This window comes from Xiphophorus maculatus, chromosome 11 (assembly GCF_002775205.1).
Source record: "Xiphophorus maculatus strain JP 163 A chromosome 11, X_maculatus-5.0-male, whole genome shotgun sequence".
In the NCBI taxonomy this organism is placed as follows: Eukaryota; Metazoa; Chordata; class Actinopteri; order Cyprinodontiformes; family Poeciliidae; genus Xiphophorus; species Xiphophorus maculatus.
The window spans coordinates 12,540,134-12,561,959 of NC_036453.1; the positions used below are offsets into that span (position 1 = coordinate 12,540,134).

The window sequence follows — 21,826 nt, forward strand, 5'->3', positions numbered from 1 at the left end:
AATTATTATTTTATACTAGATACAAATACCAACATATTTTCACATGTGGTATTTATTATTATTTGGATGGGAGGTTTCTGTTCCTCCATCAGTCTCAGCAGTGCTGTACCATCCTGTTTGTTGAGCCCAGTTCAAAGTATTTTTAGCTTTTTGTGCCAAAACCTTGACAGAAGCAATCTGTATGAAGAAAATCCAAAATGTCTGGATAGTTGATCACATTGAAGCTCTGAAGTCTGATGTGTATGTTTTAGATTTTAAACAGCAGCATAGAGAGCTATTTATTTCTGTGTTGTAGGCATCAAAGTATTTTTTATTAAAGAACTCAAACAAGCTGAGTTTGGTCAAAGGTTCTTTTTTAAAACTGTTCCATCCAGAACCTTAAATGCTTGTGCTGAAGCCCGGTAATCTGTCCCGACTCTCCCTACCTAAACGTGCTGGTGTAAATAGACGAGGTGTGTAGCGGTGTGTTCTCCTTCAGTCTCCCAGCAACCAGCACAGCTTTTTGGAGGTCTGTGTCCTTTTCTCCAGCTGGGAGCTTAGTGTATATTGGTGAACGTTGAGGCCTAAGCATCATCTCTGTGCGCCGAGTTCTGTCTCAAATTGCTACAGAGATTCAAGAATGAGTAAAACAGTCGGGGAAATAAAGTAGCCAACAGGTACAAACATGCAGCAAACAGGCGTAAATGTGTACAAACAAAAACCCACAATCAACGAAACAAATGCAAATGAAAAATGGTCTAAACATGAAGAGCTGCAAAGTTGCTCCACAAAATTAGAGTCGGACCAATCTGATATTATATGTATCAAACCTGATATGGAAACAAATTCTAGATCAGGGATCAGTGACAATGTACTCAATCCACAAGGGCTGTTCAGTCTAATTCTACGCTTGGTGCTCTGAGCGACGTATGTCTACGTCTTTACTGAAGGTCTGCTCCCATGTGACTTCGTTGGTCGACTCCCCCTTAGTGGTCAGGAGCCACTTCAGTCTTGTAGAGCGAAATGTCAGATTTACTATTTTTACTATAATCATGGCATTTCTCCTTGCTCCTACTTCCTGTGGCTGCAGCGTTTTTTATTTGCAGTGTTTGTTGCATTTGTTCTTTTTGTGTGTCTGCGTGTCCTGGAGTTTGCATGGTTCATGTGTTTGAACCTGCTATGTGACAAGAAAAATGTTGACATCACACAGCAGCAAGAAGTAATAATGGACGGAGCCGTTTAGGGACGAATTTTAAATGTATTCAGTATTTTTAAATTCAATATTGGTAAAGGACAAGTCCCACTGGCAGATTATTTCACTTAGAACCAGACATTTTTCGCATTTTATAAGTGAAATGATCTGCTCAAAGACTAGTACTTTTTCATCAATATTAAGAAATGACTGACTCCAAGCTCCGATATCTTTCTGAGAAGCTGTCTGTAAGTTAGTTTTACCTTAAGGTGCACTAAGATATTTTCACTAGGCAAGGCAATTTTATTTATATAGCACTTTTCAGCCAAAGACAATTCAAAGTGCATGTGCAAGAAAAACTAGAATATAGACAAAAATACTTGAAAGCATTCTGTGTTTTTGCAGTTTTTCTAAATAATAATCTTCAATAGCTCTTAGGTAAACGTGAAGAAACCATATTTAAATGGGAAATGAATCCAACTTTCTTTGCAAAATGTAATTTATTTATGGCTACATAACATTATGTCACATATTTTGATAAAAGTACTTTGTACATGGATGACGTGAGACATGATGACTTCACACTCAAATTATTAAATTATTTGTATTTAAACATGAGATTAGAAACAGATTCCTGTGATGTCCTGTAGGGACAGATCCTCTGTAAACCAACCTTATGAAACAAAGATGGTTTTAATTTAGTGGCACGCCTGCAGAACAAATCACATTTTCTTTCATCTAAAACCACATATACACTTTTTCCAACAGAGAGAAAAGATTATCTAAAAAAATAATTATGCTAAATACATAAAATGACTGGAAAAAGGCGTCTAATTGACATTTTTGTGGGAGATGAATGGTTTTGTTTTGGATTTCATGATGCAGGTTTTCACTGTAGAACTAAATTTAAAACTGTATTAGTTAAAGGTGTAAAAATTCAACTTCAATACATGTGAAGACACTCACTGGGAGTTAATAGTTACCGTCTAAAAAAGGAAAATAGCTGGTCTTGGGCACCATCGTCCAGAATAAAGTGAATTTTATTGCAATAATGCATAACTGTCTTAAGTGAAAAATAAAATTTTTACCTACTTGAGAGGTTAGAAATGGTCTCATATGACATGTTGCCTGATTCCTTCGTTTCAATTTCGGGTCAGAGGATTAACATTAATTTAGACCTTTTTCATGTTACAATAACTGGTGTCAATGTATTTTAATGGAAACTTGTGTGGCAGACCAGTACAGAGCAATGTTTCATTGTGAAGTTTAAGTAAAATGATGGTTTTCTAATGTCTTAGAATCTAACATCTAAAAATGTATGGGTCAATTCTTTTGCTGAAATCCATATTTTTTGGTGGTTGTTCATGCTGCTAATGAAATGCGACTGCAATCAGACGTCTGCGTGAACATTATGACCACAAAACGACCCGAATGTGCAGAAGAAGAACATAGATGTGACTCTGTGACGATCTTCCATTTTTATTTCTGTTTATGGAAAGAATAATGGCCACTGCCGTTTACGGATCAATTTTAAATCTGTTGACGAGTGGCAGCCGACTTCATCACAAGATCATTAAAAGACGAAGGAAGATAATAAAAAGAAAGCACAGCGTTTGGCTTCTTCTGCTGCAGAATTATGACTCATGTCTCACGTCTGTGACGTAAAAGTCAGATAAAAAGCGAAATGATCGTTCAGGCTGCAGACACTTTGAAAACTATCATTTCGTCGGAGTTGGGAATTCAGGCTGCAGAGAAAAAGTTGGATCCTGCAACTTTAAGATGCATCTCCGTTTCCACACCACTAAATGAGAAGTCTGAATTACCTCCTGCTTATGCCCATTGATTGAGCTGTTTGGATCAGGGGTGCATTAAAAGCTGCAGACCCCCAGCATAAGTATTTCCACATCATCCCTCTGTGTTGGTCTGTCACATTAAGTCCTGCAGACAAAGACACTCAGCTATGTAGTTGTAACATGACAAAGTGTGTTAATTTTCCTGGGGTATGAATGTTTTTTGCAAGGCTGTTAATCAATCCAGAAGCAGCTCAACACAGGAGAATCCTGAAGGAGTGACTTTAAAGGCAAAAGGTGAGTTTTTAAGACAGGACACAAAAATGAAAGGTGGGTTTTAGTTCAGGAGTGTGGCCTGATCACTTGCTGTTTCCTCTGGACGTTCGCTGCTTGGTCATCGTTGTCAGCATCTGGCTGATGTAAGAGGTCAAAAGGTCATCCATCTTGTATCCCTGGAGTAGTTGGAGAGACAACATGTTTGCAGGGAATAATTAGCTGCAGGACTAGTGGACAACACCTGAGAATCACCTGCAGGGCGTCTGTCCCCTGCAGGTCCCCTTACACATATTGTGTAATATGTCTTTCTGTCATGTTTCTATGCCAACGGTCAGAACCGTCCTTACAAAATAAATTCAGATTCTCACCAGCGATGTTTCGCAGAGCAGCTTGCTGCCTCGCACCAGGTTCCCGATGGTGATGTGGAAGTATGTGTTGCCGCTGCTCCAGTTGGAGATCTTGGTGAAGGGATGAGTGGTCAGGATGTCCTGCAGGACGAAGGATTAGCACAGATTAACATGACATCTTCATAAAGTTGTAAAGATAAAACCGTGAGATTAATCCCTACCTTAGTCTTCGGATCAATCAGACTAACTCCGTGTTTATTGATGGCAATCAGGAGAGTTTCTGGGTAATTTGGATCTGTTGTTTGCTGCAAAAATCAAAGACATTACATGTGGCAAGGAACAAAATATATGACTTTTGGTCTTTTTTACAACTACTTTTCTGGCATCTTCACCTTGACTTCAAAGAAGGCGGAGCCAAACGTCGGCCATTTGTAAATGACCTTCAGGAAGGAGAGTTTGGCGTCTTCGGGTGTTTTTCCAGACTGTTTGTTAAAGAGCGTCATGATGGACTGAGGAGAGAAGAAAATCCAAAACGTGAGTCATATAAACTCATCATTCACTACGAAAGGTGCTAGAAATCCATTACTTTATGGATCTCTGCTTTCAACCGACTAAAGAATAAAAGAAAAATCAACTCAAATCTTTCAGCTAAGATTTATTATCAAAGACAACCTGCATAAATATAAAAAGAAGTTTTAAAAAGTGAATAAAAGCGTTCTAAACCCACTTGGACGTAACAAAAATAGTACCTTATCTGGTTCTGCTTCCCAGCAGAAATTAAGAAGTCTTTTTGATTACTGTGGAGGAATTTTGGCCAGAAGTATTTTATTTAATTCACATTGGAAGGTTTTACAGCATTCCAGTCAGATTTTAGTCCAGACTTTGACTAGGTCACTCCAAAACCTATTGTTTTTGAAGGCATCCAGCAGTGAGTTAGCTCTGGATTTTATTCAACTTCATTACTGAAGATAGCTTGAAAATGTATTTTCTGATGTGAACTTGTTGATTGGACTTTTCCCTAGAAAGAAACAATTTCAAAACAACTGTTTTGTTACTGCAGTTTAACTTTGTTTGATGTTCTGGAACATTTAGAGCCTGTTAAAAAATACACAGAAAATGAATCCAGGTCTCAGATGAAGGCATCTAAATCACATTAACCAACCAGATCTTATTTATTTTTCATTCTTTGTGCTGCTGAAGGTAAACCTGGTCTCACTCGGTTTCACTGCTCTGCTCACCCTCTTCCAGTCGTCTGGGGACAGAAGTCGAATCTGGTCCTGAGGAACGAGGTCCTTTAGGATCTTGGGAATATTCTGGAAATGGGATTTGTCCTCTTCAAACTTCACCCTGTAGATCAGAGCCGCCAGCTGGTGCACCTCCTCCCTCGAACACTTGTGGTAACCGCGGAGATACTTGGGCAGCTCCTGCACAGAAAAACAATTAGGGAAACAAAACTGAAGGCTGGTGACATGGTCATCAGTTATTATACCATTAAATATTCAAGCACAAATCTAAATTTTAAAGCATTAGTTTAACAATAAATCTGAAAACTGGATCCCTTTCCTTTATTGAGGCAAATTCTTTTTTATGTTTTGGATTTCTGAAACAAGAAGAATATCTTGAAAAATTATAAATCACTCATCACTCATTCCAGAAAGTGAATCTTATATAGTATTATAGATTCACCACACAGAGTAAAATATTTCATTTTTATTTGTATTATTATTATTATTTTTTATTTGTAATTTTTTTTTTACTACAGCTCACAAAACATGAAAACCCAAAATTCAGTGTATAAGAAAATTACAACATTGTGTAATATTTGGGGGGCAACTAACAATTTTCTTAGTAATCAAATATTCTGATAATGAATCAAATAATCAGGTAAAATCTTGGCACATTCTGCAAATTTTTTGTCTTTTACAATATTAAAAATACATTAAAGCACAAATAAAAGTAACTTGTTTTAAAATAAAAAAGTAAACATTGTCTTGTCTCAAACTGAACAACATAGCACTCCTTTAATGTACGCTTGATCATTGCTGAAGAATCTGGTTGCTCAGAGTGCTGTATCCAAACATATTCATAGAAAGTTGAGTGGAAAGAAAAAGTGCGCCAGCAACAAAGGCAACTGCAGCCTTGAGGGGATTTATTTCAGACATGGGAAAAATAACAGAAACAAACATAAAGACATGAATAAATAAATAAAACAAAGTAAAAATCTAAATAGTACAAAAACAAAAAGAGTAATGTGAACATAACATGTCCAAGAGGGAGTAGGAAGAAGCATTTGCTCAGATGAATCTGAAACATGGGCTACAAATGTCGCATTCATCGTGTTAAAGGCTCTACTGAAACAGTAATTCATGCAAAAGGAGCCCCAACCAAGAACTGAGTGCATAGAAATTAATATAATTCTCATAAACTTGACATTTCTGCTTAAAATATAATTTTTTATTGATCTTATGTAATATTTAATTTATCTTAGGTCCTCACCATAATATTCAGAGTCACAAGAAATAAAGGCTTAACATATTTTACTCTGATATTTGAGCTTTAATTTCTGAAAAGAGAGCTATTAATGACATTTTTCACAATATTCTACTTTACATGAGTTATAAATTGAACACAAATTAAATATGAAATCCTCCAGGGATAGAAATAGCCTCCATATTTCTACATCTTAACATTTTCAAGTTTTCTGAAGAAGAACTGCGTTAAGTAGGCACATTAATTATGTTTAATGTCCAGTTTAAACATTTCTGAACGCACCTGGTAATAATGGAAGATGGAGTCGGCCATGGCGTCTTTTCCTGGCACCGTGTTGGTCCACAGCTTCTTCATGAAGAACACCTGATAGGTCAGTGAAGGCACCGCGCCTGTAGAGCCTGCAGGAAGAGCCAGAGATGCTCAAACAGTCGGAGCTTCAGAGACGGGAGCAGCTGTCCGCCTTCGTTACCGTGTCTCGCTTTCTTGATCCAGTCAGTCAGATGCCTCACAAAGTCAAAGAAAAAGTCACCGTCTGGCACACTGATGACCTAAAAACAACAGGAAACGAGAGATTCACAAGATTTGAGGTAATTCTTTAAATTTTGTGCTGCAAAACCAGAAATTTTACAAAGAAGCAAAAGATACATATTTAATATTTAAAGAGAAAAGGACTGAAGGAACTTGAATGGCTTCAGATTTTCTTAAATGTAAATCTCACTCACCCCTCTGATATTTAGTCCACATCTAACAGCTAAATGTTGATTTAACTTTTTTTTTTTTTTAAATTAGGACACAAACTGCAGGACCAGGCTAAGAAATAAAAAATGTTATGAGAATAAAGTCAATATTCTGAGAAAAAAAATCATACAAAAATAAATATGCAATATTACAATAATAGAAGTCTGAGTATTATGAGAATATGACCTAATATTTTGAGAATAAAGTTGTAATAACAAAAAAGTCAATATTATGAGAAAAGTCATAATATTACCAGAAACATTTCTTAGTTATACAATAATGTCAGATGGCAAAAAGTCAAATCACAAGAAGTTGTAATTATATGAGGGAAAAAAAGCTTTTTCTAGTAAATTTCCAACTATCTTCTGGTATCTTCTACTAACATTATAACATTATTCTCATAATTAAAAACAAATCTCTACTCTGTCATATTCTCCTCACCTTGTCTGTGATCTTTACAAACAGACTGAAGCCCTCAGAGGATTTGAGCATCAGTCGACCGGAGATGTTATGGCAGAAATCTTTAGCCTTCGTGCTCGACTCCACTTCAAACACCTGAGATCACAAGAAAACCAAAGAAAACGCTTGTTTACCAAAAATTATCAAGAATTTGCCTTTGGTTCCGAATGTACACAGTTTACAGACAAGCGATACAAATATAGAAACATTAGAGGAAGTTCAGAAACAAAATGTAGATATATCTGCAGCCAATTTTTCTTTTCTCTTCAATTTAAGAAAGAACAAGTGTGTTTTTTTGTAAAACACACTTTATATTTTATCAAAGCAAAATTTTTGCTTTGAATTTTCTGCGAGTTTTTAGAAAAGTTTTACAATTACTTTATAATAAAGCAAATCCTGAACAAAGTTTAGATCCCTCAGTTCAGACGGTTTCAGTTATCCAACAAACGTTTTGAACGTGAGTCGCCTCTGACCTCGTCCGAGTCGTCAGGGAAGTAAACCTTGTGGAAAATCTGTGTGGTCTTGTGCTGGATGGCCTCCACCTCCACCAGGTGAGGAGGGTACTTCCTGGATCCGTTCCTGCACAAATCAGGAGGAAGAGGAGAGATGACGCAAGAAGGAAAACAAGGATGGGGTGAAAGAGCAGCCATGTGGTACCGCAGGGCTTTCTGCAGCCGCTGCATGCAGTCCGGCGCCAGCGGGAAGTGCTTCTTGGCCTGGAGGAACTTCTGGACGTGGGGCAGCAGGATGTTACTGGGAGGAAACAAACCAGTGCAGAGCCACAGCAGCTCCCAGCCCTTCTCCTCACTGAACCTTCACAGAGAAACCACAGCATCAGCTGACTGGGCAGACTAAGAGAAATAAACTTATCGCTGCCCTTCAGTTGAGATTTACTAACTTGATGTGATTGTCTGTGAGCTGTTTGAGGATCTGGCAGTAGATTTCATCCTTCAGCGGCTCCGCCTTCAGCGCTCCTTCAAAGATCTGATCGGTGAGCTCGTTGACGGACCGCGCCCGTTTGGACGGGTAGTCGCCCATGTATTTCATCACAGGTACGGAGACGGTAAGGGAAAAAAACCACACAGGTACAGAGACGACACACCGAATCCAAAACACTCAACACACCTGATAAAATGCTGATTTTAAATTGGCTGTAATAAATTCACATTTAATGTGAGATATGCTGCAAAACTCGACTGTTGGAGAAACATAAAAATATTATATTAAAACAAGCTTCTACTGTATATCTTGCTGAAACTTATGAACTTACTTATGAGTTAGTTTTGTCTTATTTTAAGTGTACCAAGATGTTTGGACTAGAAACTAAACCAAAAATACCTGGGAAGACTTTGCGTCTTTGCAGTGAATTTCCTTCAGTTTTTTCTTACTCCATGAACCTTGAAATGGTTTAAAAATAATTGTTCTAATTAATTTCTGTTGTACTGAAGGACTATGTGACTAACGTGAGAAGCGAAGGATATCTATGAAGGCCAGAAGGGCTTCCTGGGAGAGTTCGTCGTGCGCCAGGACTTTCTTCAGCAGCGGCTGTTTGAAAGGCTCCCTGACGCAGCTCCACAGTCGCTCCTTCCCTCGAGCTTTGGACATCATCACTCGGCTCAGGGTGCTCTTCGGAGGCGGCCTGGAGAGGTTAAAGGTTAAAGCAAGCACCCAACCCATTCTGTGAGAGGCATTTGGTTGGTCGGGCACCTGAAGTGGTCGTAGGAAAACTCCTCCAGGGTGTAGGCCTTGGATTTGTCCTTCTCAGAAAGACTCATCTGAGACAAACTAAGAGACTCCCTCCTCTGATCAGGAGTCATCGTCACCAGAGCCTGAGACCAGAACAGGCAGGTTAGAATAAACAAGAATAAAACGACAAGATCTACACTGAGGAAGGTAATTATTACACAGTATGTAATTTCTAAAAAAAAAAAAAAAAAACCCAGGGTCAGGATTAGATGTTCAAGTTAAAGGTGAGTTATGCTTCTTTTAACAGGCTAGGACAAGTCCTAATCACAACATGTTCATTACACTTTTCACACAAACCAGCAGATCAAACATGGTGAAGCTTAGCTTTTGTTGCTAGGTAACGGGTGGAACTCTGCTGGGGTTGCTAGGTGAGGGGCAGTGCCTGCTGATGTGACTTAACAATTGAGAGGTCTTTTAAATGACTCTTACTCCAGACACCAAAAAACATTAACTTCTTGACAAAAACTCAAATGGAAGTAGAAAAACATGCAAAATGTGTTCAGACTGAGCATTAAAGCAGTTCACCCTGATGACTGACTCTTACCACGATGTCGTACTGTGGCCTGGTGATGGTGGGCAGCACGTAGACGCAGTCAGCAGGGAAGTCTCCTCTCTGCTTGGTCTTGTCGTTGACGCCGTGCGCCCAGCCGGAGTTCATCACATGTTCTCCGTCATGTTCATCCAGGATGATCAGATCCCCCTTACAGAAACTCAGGAAGGTGGAGTCAACGCCAGCTGTAGGACAGAGGTCACAGCGAGAGTCGCAGCTCAGTTCAGGACAGCTGAACCTTCCCCCAGACCGACCCTGAAGCTCACCAGGGTTTGGACAGTCCAGCAGTCCCACCACGTATTTGGACTTCTTCCTCAGACCTTCGAGGAAGGTGACCACCAGGTCCCGGATGTCCTCCGCGTTGTTGGAGGTGAAGGTGTACTCGTCTCCTTTGATGGTGGCCAGTGTGAAACTCTGACCTTGCAGTTTTCCTCCTCTGGACAGTTAAAGTTTAAACTTTAAAGTGATTTCCATAGCAACAGCTTCAAAAACATGGTAGGGCTGCAACTAACAATTATACTCGAAATTGATTATTCTGAGAATGAATCGATTATTCTGACATTTAATTGGATGAGCGGTTCTCTTACCTGCTGCTGGACACGGCTGTGATTTCTGGGAACGACAGCTCAAGAAGAACCTGCTCCTGCTCATCCACAAAGTAAACCCCAGTCCAGTTCACCGCCACAATCACATCATTCTTTGGCAGACTGGGCCCTGTAGCAGACAATTATAACCTTTTAAAATCATCAACACCACTCCTGTGTAGTTAAGAATGAGCTGACCTCCTTACCTGAGAATTTAAAGGCCTCATAGAAACGTGAGAAGAGTAAAGGCCACTTTATGCGAGCAAAATCCACAACGTCCTCCCTCACCTTCTGAGTGTTCAGCCTCCTTTTGTGGTATAATCCCTGCAGGACGAGATGCAGCGAGTCACCATCGCTCAACGGTGATACATAAAACCAAAGATTTGTTGTTTTAAAGGTGACCTGATATGTTTCTCTGAAGTGGTTACAAAACATGTTCCTTTAGATAATGAGATTTTCGTCTGCTCAGTTCTGTCTATGTTTATCTCCTTTCAGAGTGAGCAGTTTAGCAGGTACCTTTTTGTGGGCGTTGATGATGAGCTGAGCCCACTTCTCTCCAGTCTTAGTGGAGGTGACTTCCCTGTCGGGGATGTAGGACGGGATGAGGCTGAGCAGGCGCTCCTGGAGGATCTCAGAGCCATAGTCCACAAAGTACTGCTGAGAGGCCAGCTCAGCCAGATCTTCCTCCTGCAAAGGATCGACGCGGTTTAAACGAAAATGTTTAATATGACCTGAAATTCTGTCCTTCTGAAGGTACTAAAATACAGACTCAGTGAAATCCTGCATGGTGCCTCTATATGTGGGTTGTGCTTAACCCCTGTGCCACCACAGAACATCCTTGGTCAATTTTTTATCATCAATTTCCACACCTTTCCAGCTGCACCAGGTACACATTAAACCCTAAACATTAGGAGTGGATTGTACTTTTGGCAGCACAGTCTATTTTGGAGCTGATTTCTGCTCATGTTTGATTATGGCAAATGAACTTAAAATTCAGTATCTTGGAAAGTTAGAATATTACATTAGACCAACCAAAAGCTAATTTTAACTGAAAGGTCTGTAAACAAAAACTGTAAACTGTCAAAATGTTCAATTTAAAACCCCTTTTGCTGATAAATTATTGAATGAGCTCAACAACAAAGATATTTACTGTTTTTAATCTGTTATTAAAGTTATTTAACCATCATATTGGAGCAAAGTTAAATTTTTAAGTGTTTCAAAAACTCCTGATCAACCAAGGAACTTCTTTAGAAATGTGAACTGTGGACGGTGACATTAGCATTAGCATGTGTATTGCTACATGTTTTGTATTGAGATGCTATTTTAGGCTTGAATAGTGTCACTGACAAACTAACCCCTTTCAGCACAATAATAGTCTTTCCAGCGTCCCATCAGACTGATTTTTGAAGCAAATACTTAAAACGGATGACGCACAAGTGACATCCGTTGATGTTAGCGGATGTCACTTGTGCATCAGATTTACAGGCGTATTAGAAACATATTCTGATTGGAACCTTTGTATGTAAAACAAAAAAAAGCAATTAATTACTTCTAAAAATCTGTGTAATTAATGTATCAAAATTAATGTGTTATGGTCGTGGCCTTAATTTTAACGCAAATATGTGTTAAAATTAATAAACAGTAAGTCCATATGCTGAAAGTATACGGACTGAGCAGTTGGTCTGGGCTCCTTATGCATGAGTTACTGCATCACTAAAGGATGCCACCCTGAAAAGAGGACTTTATAGCCCAGGTAAGAAGTTTCTGATGCTTCTTCACTGTTATACCTGGAACTTCTGCACATGTTCCTCCCACTCAACTCTCCATTAATATGCTTGGATACAGCTCTCTGCACGTAATGCTCATCTAACAATCAAGTTTTTAGGGCTTAGGTTTTTCATGGAGAGCAATAATGAATGTCTACTGGACATGAAAAACAAATATTAAATGCATAACTGATCTAATGCATTTTGAATCAAGTTACTAAAATTATCACATTTAAATCTCTCAAAACTTCCCTGAAAGTTAATTTTCACAGTAAAAACAGCAGAAGATATGAGGAACTCTCAAGCATCTATCTGCTTCGTCATAGAGATTGTGGCTGCTGACCTTCTCACAGCGATACTCTCCAAACTTCACTCCTCTGACGATCTGCTGGTAAATGAGGTTTGTGGCGACGTAGTCCTCCGTGGGGTCGTGCCAGGGGCTGAAGATCTCCTTCCTGAAGAACAGCCTCCAGGGGGCGTTTCTCTCCTGGGCGCCCTGCTCTTTGGCATACTGCTCGCACTGCGACACGGCGTCCATGACGTGGTCGCTGCTGCTGCCCAGAGACGACACCTGACAGAGAAGCGTGTCCGTCAGCGGCGGCACCGCAGTGAATGACATCATGGGGGCGTTTCGGGCCGTACCTTATCAAACAGAGCGATGTACAGGGAGAAACCGAAGCGGTCACGCAGGTTGATCTTGTCCGCCAGGGCGTTGCAGAGCTCGAAGGCCGTGGTGGCGGAGTCCGCCAGCAACGTCTTGGTGGTGCCGTCCATGAACGTCACAGGCAGCATGATGGGCTTCTTGGACTTGGTCGCCTCAAGGAAACAAAAAATACAGAAACTCGCTAGTTATACTAACTAAACAATACTAGAAGAACGTTGGAGCAGCTCTGTTATGTCGGTTTTGATTTATTCTGTTTGTAAACTTTACGACAGCACTGCAACTAACAATGATCTTAGTAATGGATTACTGTATTGATTAATCAAATAAAAAATGGCCACATTCGGTAGATTTTTCATTTAAACACTTAAGCCTTTTTTATCAAATATTAGAAATACATTAAAAGATGCAAATAAACTGATAACTTTTTAAATACAAAATAAACATTTTATTGTCTTAAATGCAATAACAGCATTCATTAAGAAACTTCTGCAGTTTTAACTGTTAAAATTATGTCTTTAAAACTTGATTTTTTCTTTTAAAATTGCCTAATTCCTATAAGACATACAGATTTTCCCAAATCCCAGAGGAGTTGAGAAGGAAGTTTCATGCGGCTAAGTGAGACATGAAGGTCTGTACCTGGAGCTCCAGCCAGGACGGCGGCTGGGTTCGTGTGCGGTTCACAAACGTCCTCCTCAGCCTCTCTTCGCAGTACGGAGCGTAACCAGGAGGACCGTTCTTCAGAAAGGTCCGTAAATACTGACCACACAGCAGAAAAAACATTTTTAACCAACATACTGCTGGGAAGGGCAGATTTTCACATTATTTTTCAATGTGATATGTGCCATTGGAAAAATAAAAGCAACTTTTTAAACTTATGTATTAACATACAGTTTATTTTTTAAAATGCCTCCGTTGGCGTTTTCTCAGGAAAACAAGCAAGAAGTTTTGTTTTCCTTCAAACACCTAAACTATAGTCCATACTTTTCACATTAAATATTGACTACAAAAAAAAGCACCAGTAAAATGAGAATAAAATGATTTCCCCTTAAACATTCTTACTTTGACGAACTTCTCGGACGGAGCGAAGCAGCCGACACAGAGAGACAGGAGGATCCATCCCCGGGCGTGGCTGCTTTTGGACGGGTTCTGAGTGAGCTGTTTGCAGATCTGACAGTAGATCTCATCCCTGCAGCAGAGATGAATTAATAAAACACACACACACACGCACCCCCCCCCCCCCCCACACACACACACACAGTATCTGACACGTCAGTCAGAACCAGTGGATCTCGTTTTCCTCCTGGTGTTTAAGAAGGATACTGGGGGATAATTATATATCATCCATACCTGCACCACCCAAACAACAGCTGGGCTTCAGTGCAAAACCAGTAGGTGTTTTTATTTTTACATAAAAAGAAAGCCATTTTCTTGACTTAACAAGCCATATTCTAAGTTAAATGTTCTAATTTAACTTAGAATATGAGAAGAAACATTGTCGATGTCTACTAAAGTGCAGCTGGATGTCAGTACCACCAAGGCTTTGGATCTGCTCTGCGAACCTGAGCGTTGGCCGTAAGATGCCGTTTCCGATGATGAAGTGGAGCTTCTCCAGGTTGGAGGTGGGTCGATCCTCCAGCATGCTGTTGCCCTGGAGGCCGTAGTCCACGCCCTCTGTCAGCCGCCTGGTGACCTACAGATGATAGAGGGAAAAACTTTTAGCTTTAAAGCTTTCAGATGAGGTAAATAAAGGAGTGAGATTTTTTCTGGAGGATAAATTGAGAAAATAAAGTATTAATACTGTAATTGTTTATTAATAGATTGTTAGATTAAAATGAGTTCCAATCATTAACTATTAAAGCCCACTTAGACCTTCTTTTAGTGTTTCAGTTTGACTGCCGTCCAACAGAGGGCGCCACTGGTAAGTTAAGGGACTTTCCAGAACGGTGAAGAGAAACGGCCCAAACAGAGTCTAGTTAGGGATGCAAAATGCACTTTAAGTATGTTGATTTTTTTGAATTCAGCATATTATAAAACATTCCACTCCATGAAAAAGGAGTAAATTTCCACAAAAAAATGGAGATTAATCTCAGAATTTATTTTAGAAAAAAACGTGAATATTTCTGAGTTTGAAAAGTCAAAAATTTACCAGAAAAAAAAGTCATTTTAAGATTAATCTAAAATATGTTGTTGAAAAACTAGGAATATTTTCGACTTTTGTAAATTTTCTGATTTTCAAAAGTTGAAAATGCTTGACTTTTGTAAGTAAGAATTTTTGGTGGAACACTAAAATAACCCTCAAGTTTGTAAGAAAATGGACACTTATCAATTAATCGTTAGTCAATCAATAAGATCAGTTTTACATGAATTCAATCAATAACTTGCATCCATAACATGGAACCAAAACATTTTCTATGAAGGTTTCTGCAGATTTGACCCATAATGCCATTGTTTTTACCACTGAATTAATCCTAATCCAGTCTGTAAACATGAACAAACCTCACCTCTTCTGTTATCTTAGATTTCCTCTTCAGAGTTAGAGACACCAGCTTATGTCTGACGCTGTTCCTCTTCTGAGAGTCGATGGAGCTGTTCTGTAGAGACAAACGTGGAAGTTTGAAAGTTTCCTCCTCAGAAAATAAGCGATAAGACCCTGTGCAGCACCGCCTCACCTCTTCCTCCACCTGCAGCTCCTGCAGCTCCCTCTTGTAGGTCCTCTTGCCGAGGGTTTCGTAGATCTTGGTCATGACGGGGATCTTCTCACTGCCGTCGTTAATGACTATCTGGCATTTTGGTTCTGGCAGGTCGCCCATGAACCTCAACACGGTGATCCACACGGCTAATGCAGCCTGGAAGACACGGGAAAAGAGGTTTTAATCTTTGATGAGCTCGTCACAGGGTACTCTGCTGTGACAATTTTTCAATCACAATTTATTTCTTCCACTAAACTTTCCATGAATGTTCTTGGATAAAGCACCCTACATTATTTATCGTGTTTTTCAGAGGTATTTTGTTTTGATTGCATATTTTTTAGTTTTATATTTGATGAATTCTGCTGTTTGCACCAGGGATAGTGACATCCACCACTTAGCTGTGATGCCCCTTCATCCTGGTTTCTAATAGCCATAAAATATAAAATAAATATGATATATTGACCCTTTTGGGTCAGTCTAGATAAACCGTAAATAAATTTAAAAAAAAAAGATTTCCCTAAGTGTTACATAATTTAAACAAGGAAAATGAGATTTCTGATTGCATTATATTCTATGATCAAATCAAACTTTATTTGATTCAATCTGTCTGTACAGCTGAATCTGTATGAATTTGGTTTATTTATTACATGTTTTTCTATATAATTGGATACAACTTTTAGCTGTTTATGTTGTGACTCGAAGTGACATCTTTTCTGAATTGGCTCAATACAAATAAAATTAATTAACAACATGCACACAATTTTCCACGCCTGCCAGAACTATTTCTGTTCACATTTCTGCTCCACCCTGAACTGAAAACAAACATGGCCGCCCCCTACTGCGTGTTTCTTTACTACAATCTGATCAGAAGCTGAAACTCACCAGCTGGTCTCCTTCGTCCTCGTGAAACAGCAGCGGTTGCTTCAGCGGTCGCCTGATGTAGGTGTGAGTGGAAAGACCCTGGAAGTAGGTGGCGGCGAACTTGGAGAACTTGTACTCGGACAGATCTTCCTCTTCCTCGTCAGGTAATGGCGGCGCTTCATTCAGCATCTCTTCTTCTGCTTCCTCGCCGCGAGGAGTTTGCTCCAAATCCTGAGGGAACACCGAAAAGTGGGACGTCACTTTCAGAACCTCGACACTAAGATTTACTGTCAGGATAAACAAACAAGGGAATTATTTTAATATGGAGAACATGTGAAACCCACAACCATTTTTGGTGTTATGGGTTTTATAGTTTGGTAGGGTATTACATGTATGCAATGATGTTGTTTGATAATGATAGTTTTTTTACATTTTAGAGGATATTCTTAACTCAATTCTTCACTATTCTCTGGCTTTCTTTTCTTATCTTGACCTCTGCACATGTGAGTTAGAAACAAGCTGTAATCGGATACAATGCATCAAATAGTTTTCATTGAGTTTAAATAAAGTTACAGGTTGCTCACAACCGCCAAATCTGTCTATGTGACTGATTAAAGTGTTTTTATGATGCTTCAGGTACATTTCTTTGTATTTGAATGATCTTATCTAACTTTCAACAAAGCTTATATGTAAGACGGCATATTAGGTCCACTGTCTGTAGATAAAGAAAAAAAACAGAACAAATTTTTGACAAAAAAAAGCTGCATTGCAAATTTTCAATTTGGATCTCAGAAATTTCCTGATCTTTTCTTGAAAAAATCTCTAAGACTAATAGTACAAATTCTGTATTTTTTTATTGCAAATGTTTTACTTTTGGAGCTCAGAAATTTCCTTGCTATTTCTGGAAAATTAATATGGAAATTTCTGAGTTTTCTGGCAGAAATTTAATCAAACCATGAACACATACTTCAAACCCAGCCGGCGCCTGTCCGTCCTGGTTCGGGAGCGGTCCGGAGTCCCCGAGGAAACCAAACATCCGGTCCACCATGTCAGAGTGGTCGACAGGCTGCTCCTTCTCCCTCTCCATCTGATCAAGCAGCTCCTTCTTCCTGCGCGCCTCTTCCTTCTCCTCCCTGTCCCGCTCCTCCTGCTGCTGGGCCAACTGGAAGAGACGCTCCTGGTGCTTCCTGTCGGCCTCCGCCTTGGCCCGCCGGACCGTCATCTGGTTCCGGAGCTGCTCCTCCTCGGCCAGGCGCTGCCGCTCGGCTTCCAGGCGCCGCTGACGCTTTAAGATGAGAAAGCAGAAGAACACGGTTCACAGTCGAAGACGTTAAAACTGCAGTTGTTTCCTGACTTATTCAAAACTCAAAGAAAAGTTGGGTTAGTGAGCGTCTTATTGTTTCGGTTCACATTAAAAAGCCCTCCCTATTTTTTGTTGATTTTGCTCTACTTATTTTTCCTATTATTATAAATAATAAATTATAACAATATTATTAATAATAATAATAATAACGGTAATAATAAAAACATGTAGAATATACACGATTAAATAGACCTGTGACTAGCATATTTAAGGCCAACTTAGTTTTTAAGACATTTAAGGAGGTGCAAACACACTGAGTAATAATTATTATCGGTATTACAAATAAGAATAAATATTAAATTTTTTGTATAATTTATAGCCACTTTTTATTTATATTCATAAAAATGTTGTAGGACAAAAATTATAATTTCTTTATATTCTGAAATTATACAGAACAGAACTACAAATTTTTAAAACATAAAAAGAAACGATGTAATAAAAAAAAAGATTTATAGACATGTTACTTTTTTCCCCCTAAAATACAAATAGACAAAAAAAACCCAACAAAATAAAATTAAAATTTGTTTGTAGAAATAATTGTGAGTTTTACTGCAGGATGAATTATGTTGATTTATTAAGTCCAGCGTAGTTGATTCAACTCATGACTTTTATTTTGGTGAAATCTAGTGGAGATGAGTCTGAGCAGCTCTGAGATGGATAAATGCTGCCTGGAGTCCACAGTAGTTAAATTGAAAAACAGTGAATACACATCAAAATAGTAAACCTTTAATCTTTTCATTTTCAAAAACACTTTTATTTGTTTAACAAAACACAAACAGAACACAGCAGAATCATTTAAGGCCCACAGGTAGTAATAGGTTTACTTTCTGACATTAGGTTTCCAAGGGCAACACACGAGGATGAGGAAGCAAAAAAGATACGCCCACAATAAATCAATATAAAAACAAAAAACACAAAGCAAGTGAGAACATAAACATAATAATAGTCATAATAACAATGATGTGAAACGAATGCTGCTCCAGCTTCTTTTGAATGAACACCATTGTTTTCATTCATAAAGCAGAGCCAGCCAGAGGCATAAGCAAACTGAGCCACTTATTAAGACTCCAGGCCAGCAGAGGGCACTCAAGAACCTTCGCTTGTATTCATGTTTATCAAGAATAAGCCAATTTATACAACTGGTCCATTGTTTTAAAAAAAGCAGATTTAAACAAATTCATAATGAATTAGTTTACATCATAACATAAATTAATTTAAGATTAAAAATAAATAAGGGAGTAGCGTGTAAATAGAGTCCAGTATATAGTTTGCAAAGTTAAAAAGGTTTGATTATTTTAGTAAATCAACCCAAAACATTCCTTGCACTTCTCATAACCACTGAACATTTGAGGATAAAAATATTGTATTTATGCCAATTTGCAGACATGTTGCTGTTAGAAAATTTTATCAGGTTTTGCTCCTGTTCCTCAACCTCTAAACACAATCGAGAGAGAATCTCTGTCAGATGTGGACTCAATAAAATGACAGTGAAATGTATAAACACAAAACATCTGAGAGACATGATGCTTTAGTTTTTAGTCTAATAAACCTGTCAACATCATCAAATGTATGCTTAAGTCTGAAAATGTTAATTATTTTCTTTGCAGATGGACATAATTTTAAATAATCTATTTGTTATTACTAAATTAGGAGGCAAATAAGATAATTAATTCAATCAATGGTCAGTAGCTCAGAAAGGACTGAGCTTCTCACATCTTGATGTTAGAAGTATTTTTCAGCTACAGATGAATCCTTTGCAACAAATGATCAAGTATACACTATGGCATTTTAAGTATTTCAAATATTGTATGAAATAGGCTGGTTAAATGAAAAATCTGCACATTCTGCAAATTATTTCTTATTATATTACCAGATTAATCGTAGTAATAATCCATGACAAAAATAATTGTTAGTTGCAGCCCTACTATTGTTTAAACCACTTTATTGATCTAATTTTAATAACATTACATATGGAGCAGTATTTCCTATAGAAATAAAACCTCTATGTCTTGTAGTACTAAGGTGATTTTTGTTTTTAATTCAGGTTTTCAAGACACAATTTTAACAGTTAAAACTGGATTCATTTATAAAAAATATTTGGCAAATGAGCAAATTATAAGTTACAAAACATAAATATCTGTATTGTAGCACCTGTTCTGGTCATTCCCGCAACAGAAACAATGATGGCTGGATAGAAGAAGAAGAAGAAGAAACGGGGAATGTTGGCAACAACATTGAAAGAAAAAATGACCAGGAAACATTTGATGCTATTTGGCTGATATGTAAAGGGAAGGATAGCTTTCACACAGGCCTCTGCTCCTTCCTGGTGTAGTTCTGTTATAAATGTATAGAAATATTAAAAGATGTTTTAACAGGCACTCCCTCACAACCAGTCTACGTGTCTTTCTGGCAGGTCAATGAGGTGTAGGTAGCAGTAGTAAACGTAGTAACCATTTACCTCGGCCCTGAGCCTCTGGCAGAGGCGTCTGGCTATCATGCCTCTGGTGTAGGCCTGGAGGGTCAACACGGCTCGGAGGCGTCTCCAGAAGGTCTGCCGGATGAGGAAGCCCCGGCAGCAGGCTTGGATGAGGGTGATGCGGCAGCGAGTGATCCGGTAGCTTCTGTAGTACTTCCTGGACCTGCAGACCGCCTGAAGGCGAATGAAGCCTGACTTCATCTGACGGAGAAACATTTATTCCAAAAGTCAAGTTTTTCCCAGGAAAGTTTTCAGGATTGGTCTATTGGGCTGTACAAAATATGTTTGCTACGTTTTTTTTTATAAAATCATTCTTAGATGATGAAATTTCAGCTTTTTAAGCACTGTTTTTAGTAGCAGAAGAACCTCAAATGAAAGTACAAAAGTGTACAAAATGTGAATTTTTCATAGTACACTCCCTTAAGAATCAAGATTTTATATTGTCATCATTCCTTAAGCTTTTAAGAGAAAACATCTGTTTTAGCATCTAAAAAAAACTCCACACAAAACGCTCCAAGAATCAGAAGGACTCACAATTTGGTAATTCTTCCTGCTCCTGTACCCCCTCCAGACCTTCTGAATACAAACCACAGCGCTCCTGAGTCTGCGAAAGTTTGACCTGTCAAAGAAACAGAAAATACACATTAAACCACAACTCCATCAGGCAAAATCAATTCTTTGAAGTTCAATAAGTAGTTTATACATTCATAGATATTTTAACCATACATATATTTTCATATATAGCCATCTATAAGTTAAGCCACAAGGCTCAGCTGTTGGTCCCCTTTTTTAAGTTTGTATGTAAATTATCTGCTATATTCATGGCCTGCTGTAGGATTAAAGATGCTGAAGACATGGTTTTATTCTATTTAGCAAAGATGTTTCAACTGTTTCAATGCACCTTTCTTTGTTTATGGAGTCAGTTGCTGCATGGTTTGAAAACTCACGCCTCAAGCTGATAAAACGGCTTTGATTTGGTTTTCTTCAAACACAATATTTGACTTATAATAATGTTTTAAATAAAAATATCAAGCTCAAAAAAATAACTTGTAGTAGTTATTGTAAACTCCTCACCTGCATGCTTCATGCCACAGATTGGATAGGCGACTGCCACAAGCTGGCAGCAAATAGTTTAAGAAGCATTAAAAGCAATTTCATCAAATATTAGCCTTTAAGGTGGTTTTACTTTAAAAGGATCAGCTCAGTTTGAAGAAAAAGGAAAATGGAAGCAAATGTTGTAAAGAGAAGAAATTTTAAAAACGTATTTCTCAAAACACACAGCTTCCATGATTTCTCCACTAACCTGGCTTTCAATCCACGCACAGATTTCTGGATGAGGATGACTTTATCGGTGATGGCTTTATCTCTCTCGATCTCCAGCTGCATGTCGTGGTGGTCCTGACAGGAAAACACAAGAAGAGAAGTAAGAAAAAAATACTTTACCACGACGTCACAGAATAACTCAGGCGGCTCGACCAATTTTTAATGGGAATGATAAGATTAGTTTATGTTTACCTGCAGAGGAGTCTCACTGTCTAAATGCTCTGGGTGGTTTTCACGTTTTCATCTTGATTTTCTTTACTTCAATTATGGGAACAAATTAATCTGCCCTTTTTTAGGTCAAATTTATCTAACAGAAAAACACTGCTTTTGAATTCTTCTGTTGTTTATGGTGGCTTTAAAATATACTTATGTACATTTCACATTTCCTGTGTTAAACAACAAAAACCTAATAAAAACTTTACAGAATAAAGGCCCATGAAACAGAATTCAGACTACAAATTATGTAAAATCAAACGTTTGGCTTTGCTAAAATTATTTTTCTGCCTCACAAAATCATTCGTAATGCACTTGA

The 21,826-nt window shown here is 38.4% G+C and overlaps 1 protein-coding gene across 4 annotated transcripts in view; it reads right to left on the reverse strand.

Annotated features, from left to right (window-relative positions):
* Positions 1-1,603: 1,603 nt before the first annotated feature.
* The window catches only part of LOC102236352 (unconventional myosin-VIIa-like), a 39,284-nt gene continuing 19,061 nt past the window's right edge, over positions 1,604-21,826 (reverse strand). For 2 of the 4 annotated variants that reach the window (XM_023342191.1, XM_014472607.2), the window contains 30 exons: positions 21,275-21,369; positions 20,506-20,590; positions 19,954-20,172; positions 17,100-17,417; positions 16,154-16,363; positions 15,251-15,427; positions 15,083-15,172; positions 14,141-14,271; positions 13,641-13,767; positions 13,218-13,337; positions 12,560-12,733; positions 12,261-12,488; positions 10,668-10,838; positions 10,358-10,475; positions 10,155-10,281; positions 9,834-10,003; positions 9,562-9,752; positions 8,979-9,100; positions 8,753-8,910; positions 8,170-8,323; positions 7,929-8,084; positions 7,745-7,850; positions 7,254-7,367; positions 6,544-6,622; positions 6,357-6,472; positions 4,823-5,008; positions 3,977-4,093; positions 3,806-3,889; positions 3,606-3,725; positions 1,604-3,413 (listed from right to left, as the gene is read on the reverse strand). In XM_023342191.1, the coding sequence (XP_023197959.1) occupies positions 3,321-3,413; positions 3,606-3,725; positions 3,806-3,889; positions 3,977-4,093; positions 4,823-5,008; positions 6,357-6,472; positions 6,544-6,622; positions 7,254-7,367; positions 7,745-7,850; positions 7,929-8,084; positions 8,170-8,323; positions 8,753-8,910; positions 8,979-9,100; positions 9,562-9,752; positions 9,834-10,003; positions 10,155-10,281; positions 10,358-10,475; positions 10,668-10,838; positions 12,261-12,488; positions 12,560-12,733; positions 13,218-13,337; positions 13,641-13,767; positions 14,141-14,271; positions 15,083-15,172; positions 15,251-15,427; positions 16,154-16,363; positions 17,100-17,417; positions 19,954-20,172; positions 20,506-20,590; positions 21,275-21,369 (4,356 nt within the window). In that variant the 3' untranslated portion in view covers positions 1,604-3,320. Of the gene's footprint in view, positions 3,414-3,605; positions 3,726-3,805; positions 3,890-3,976; positions 4,094-4,822; positions 5,009-6,356; positions 6,473-6,543; positions 6,623-7,253; positions 7,368-7,744; positions 8,085-8,169; positions 8,324-8,752; positions 8,911-8,978; positions 9,101-9,561; positions 9,753-9,833; positions 10,004-10,154; positions 10,282-10,357; positions 10,476-10,667; positions 10,839-12,260; positions 12,489-12,559; positions 12,734-13,217; positions 13,338-13,640; positions 13,768-14,140; positions 14,272-15,082; positions 15,173-15,250; positions 15,428-16,153; positions 16,364-17,099; positions 17,418-19,953; positions 20,173-20,505; positions 20,591-21,274; positions 21,370-21,826 lie in introns of all 4 variants that reach the window. The other 2 variants (XM_023342190.1, XM_023342189.1) reach the window with 1 other exon arrangement.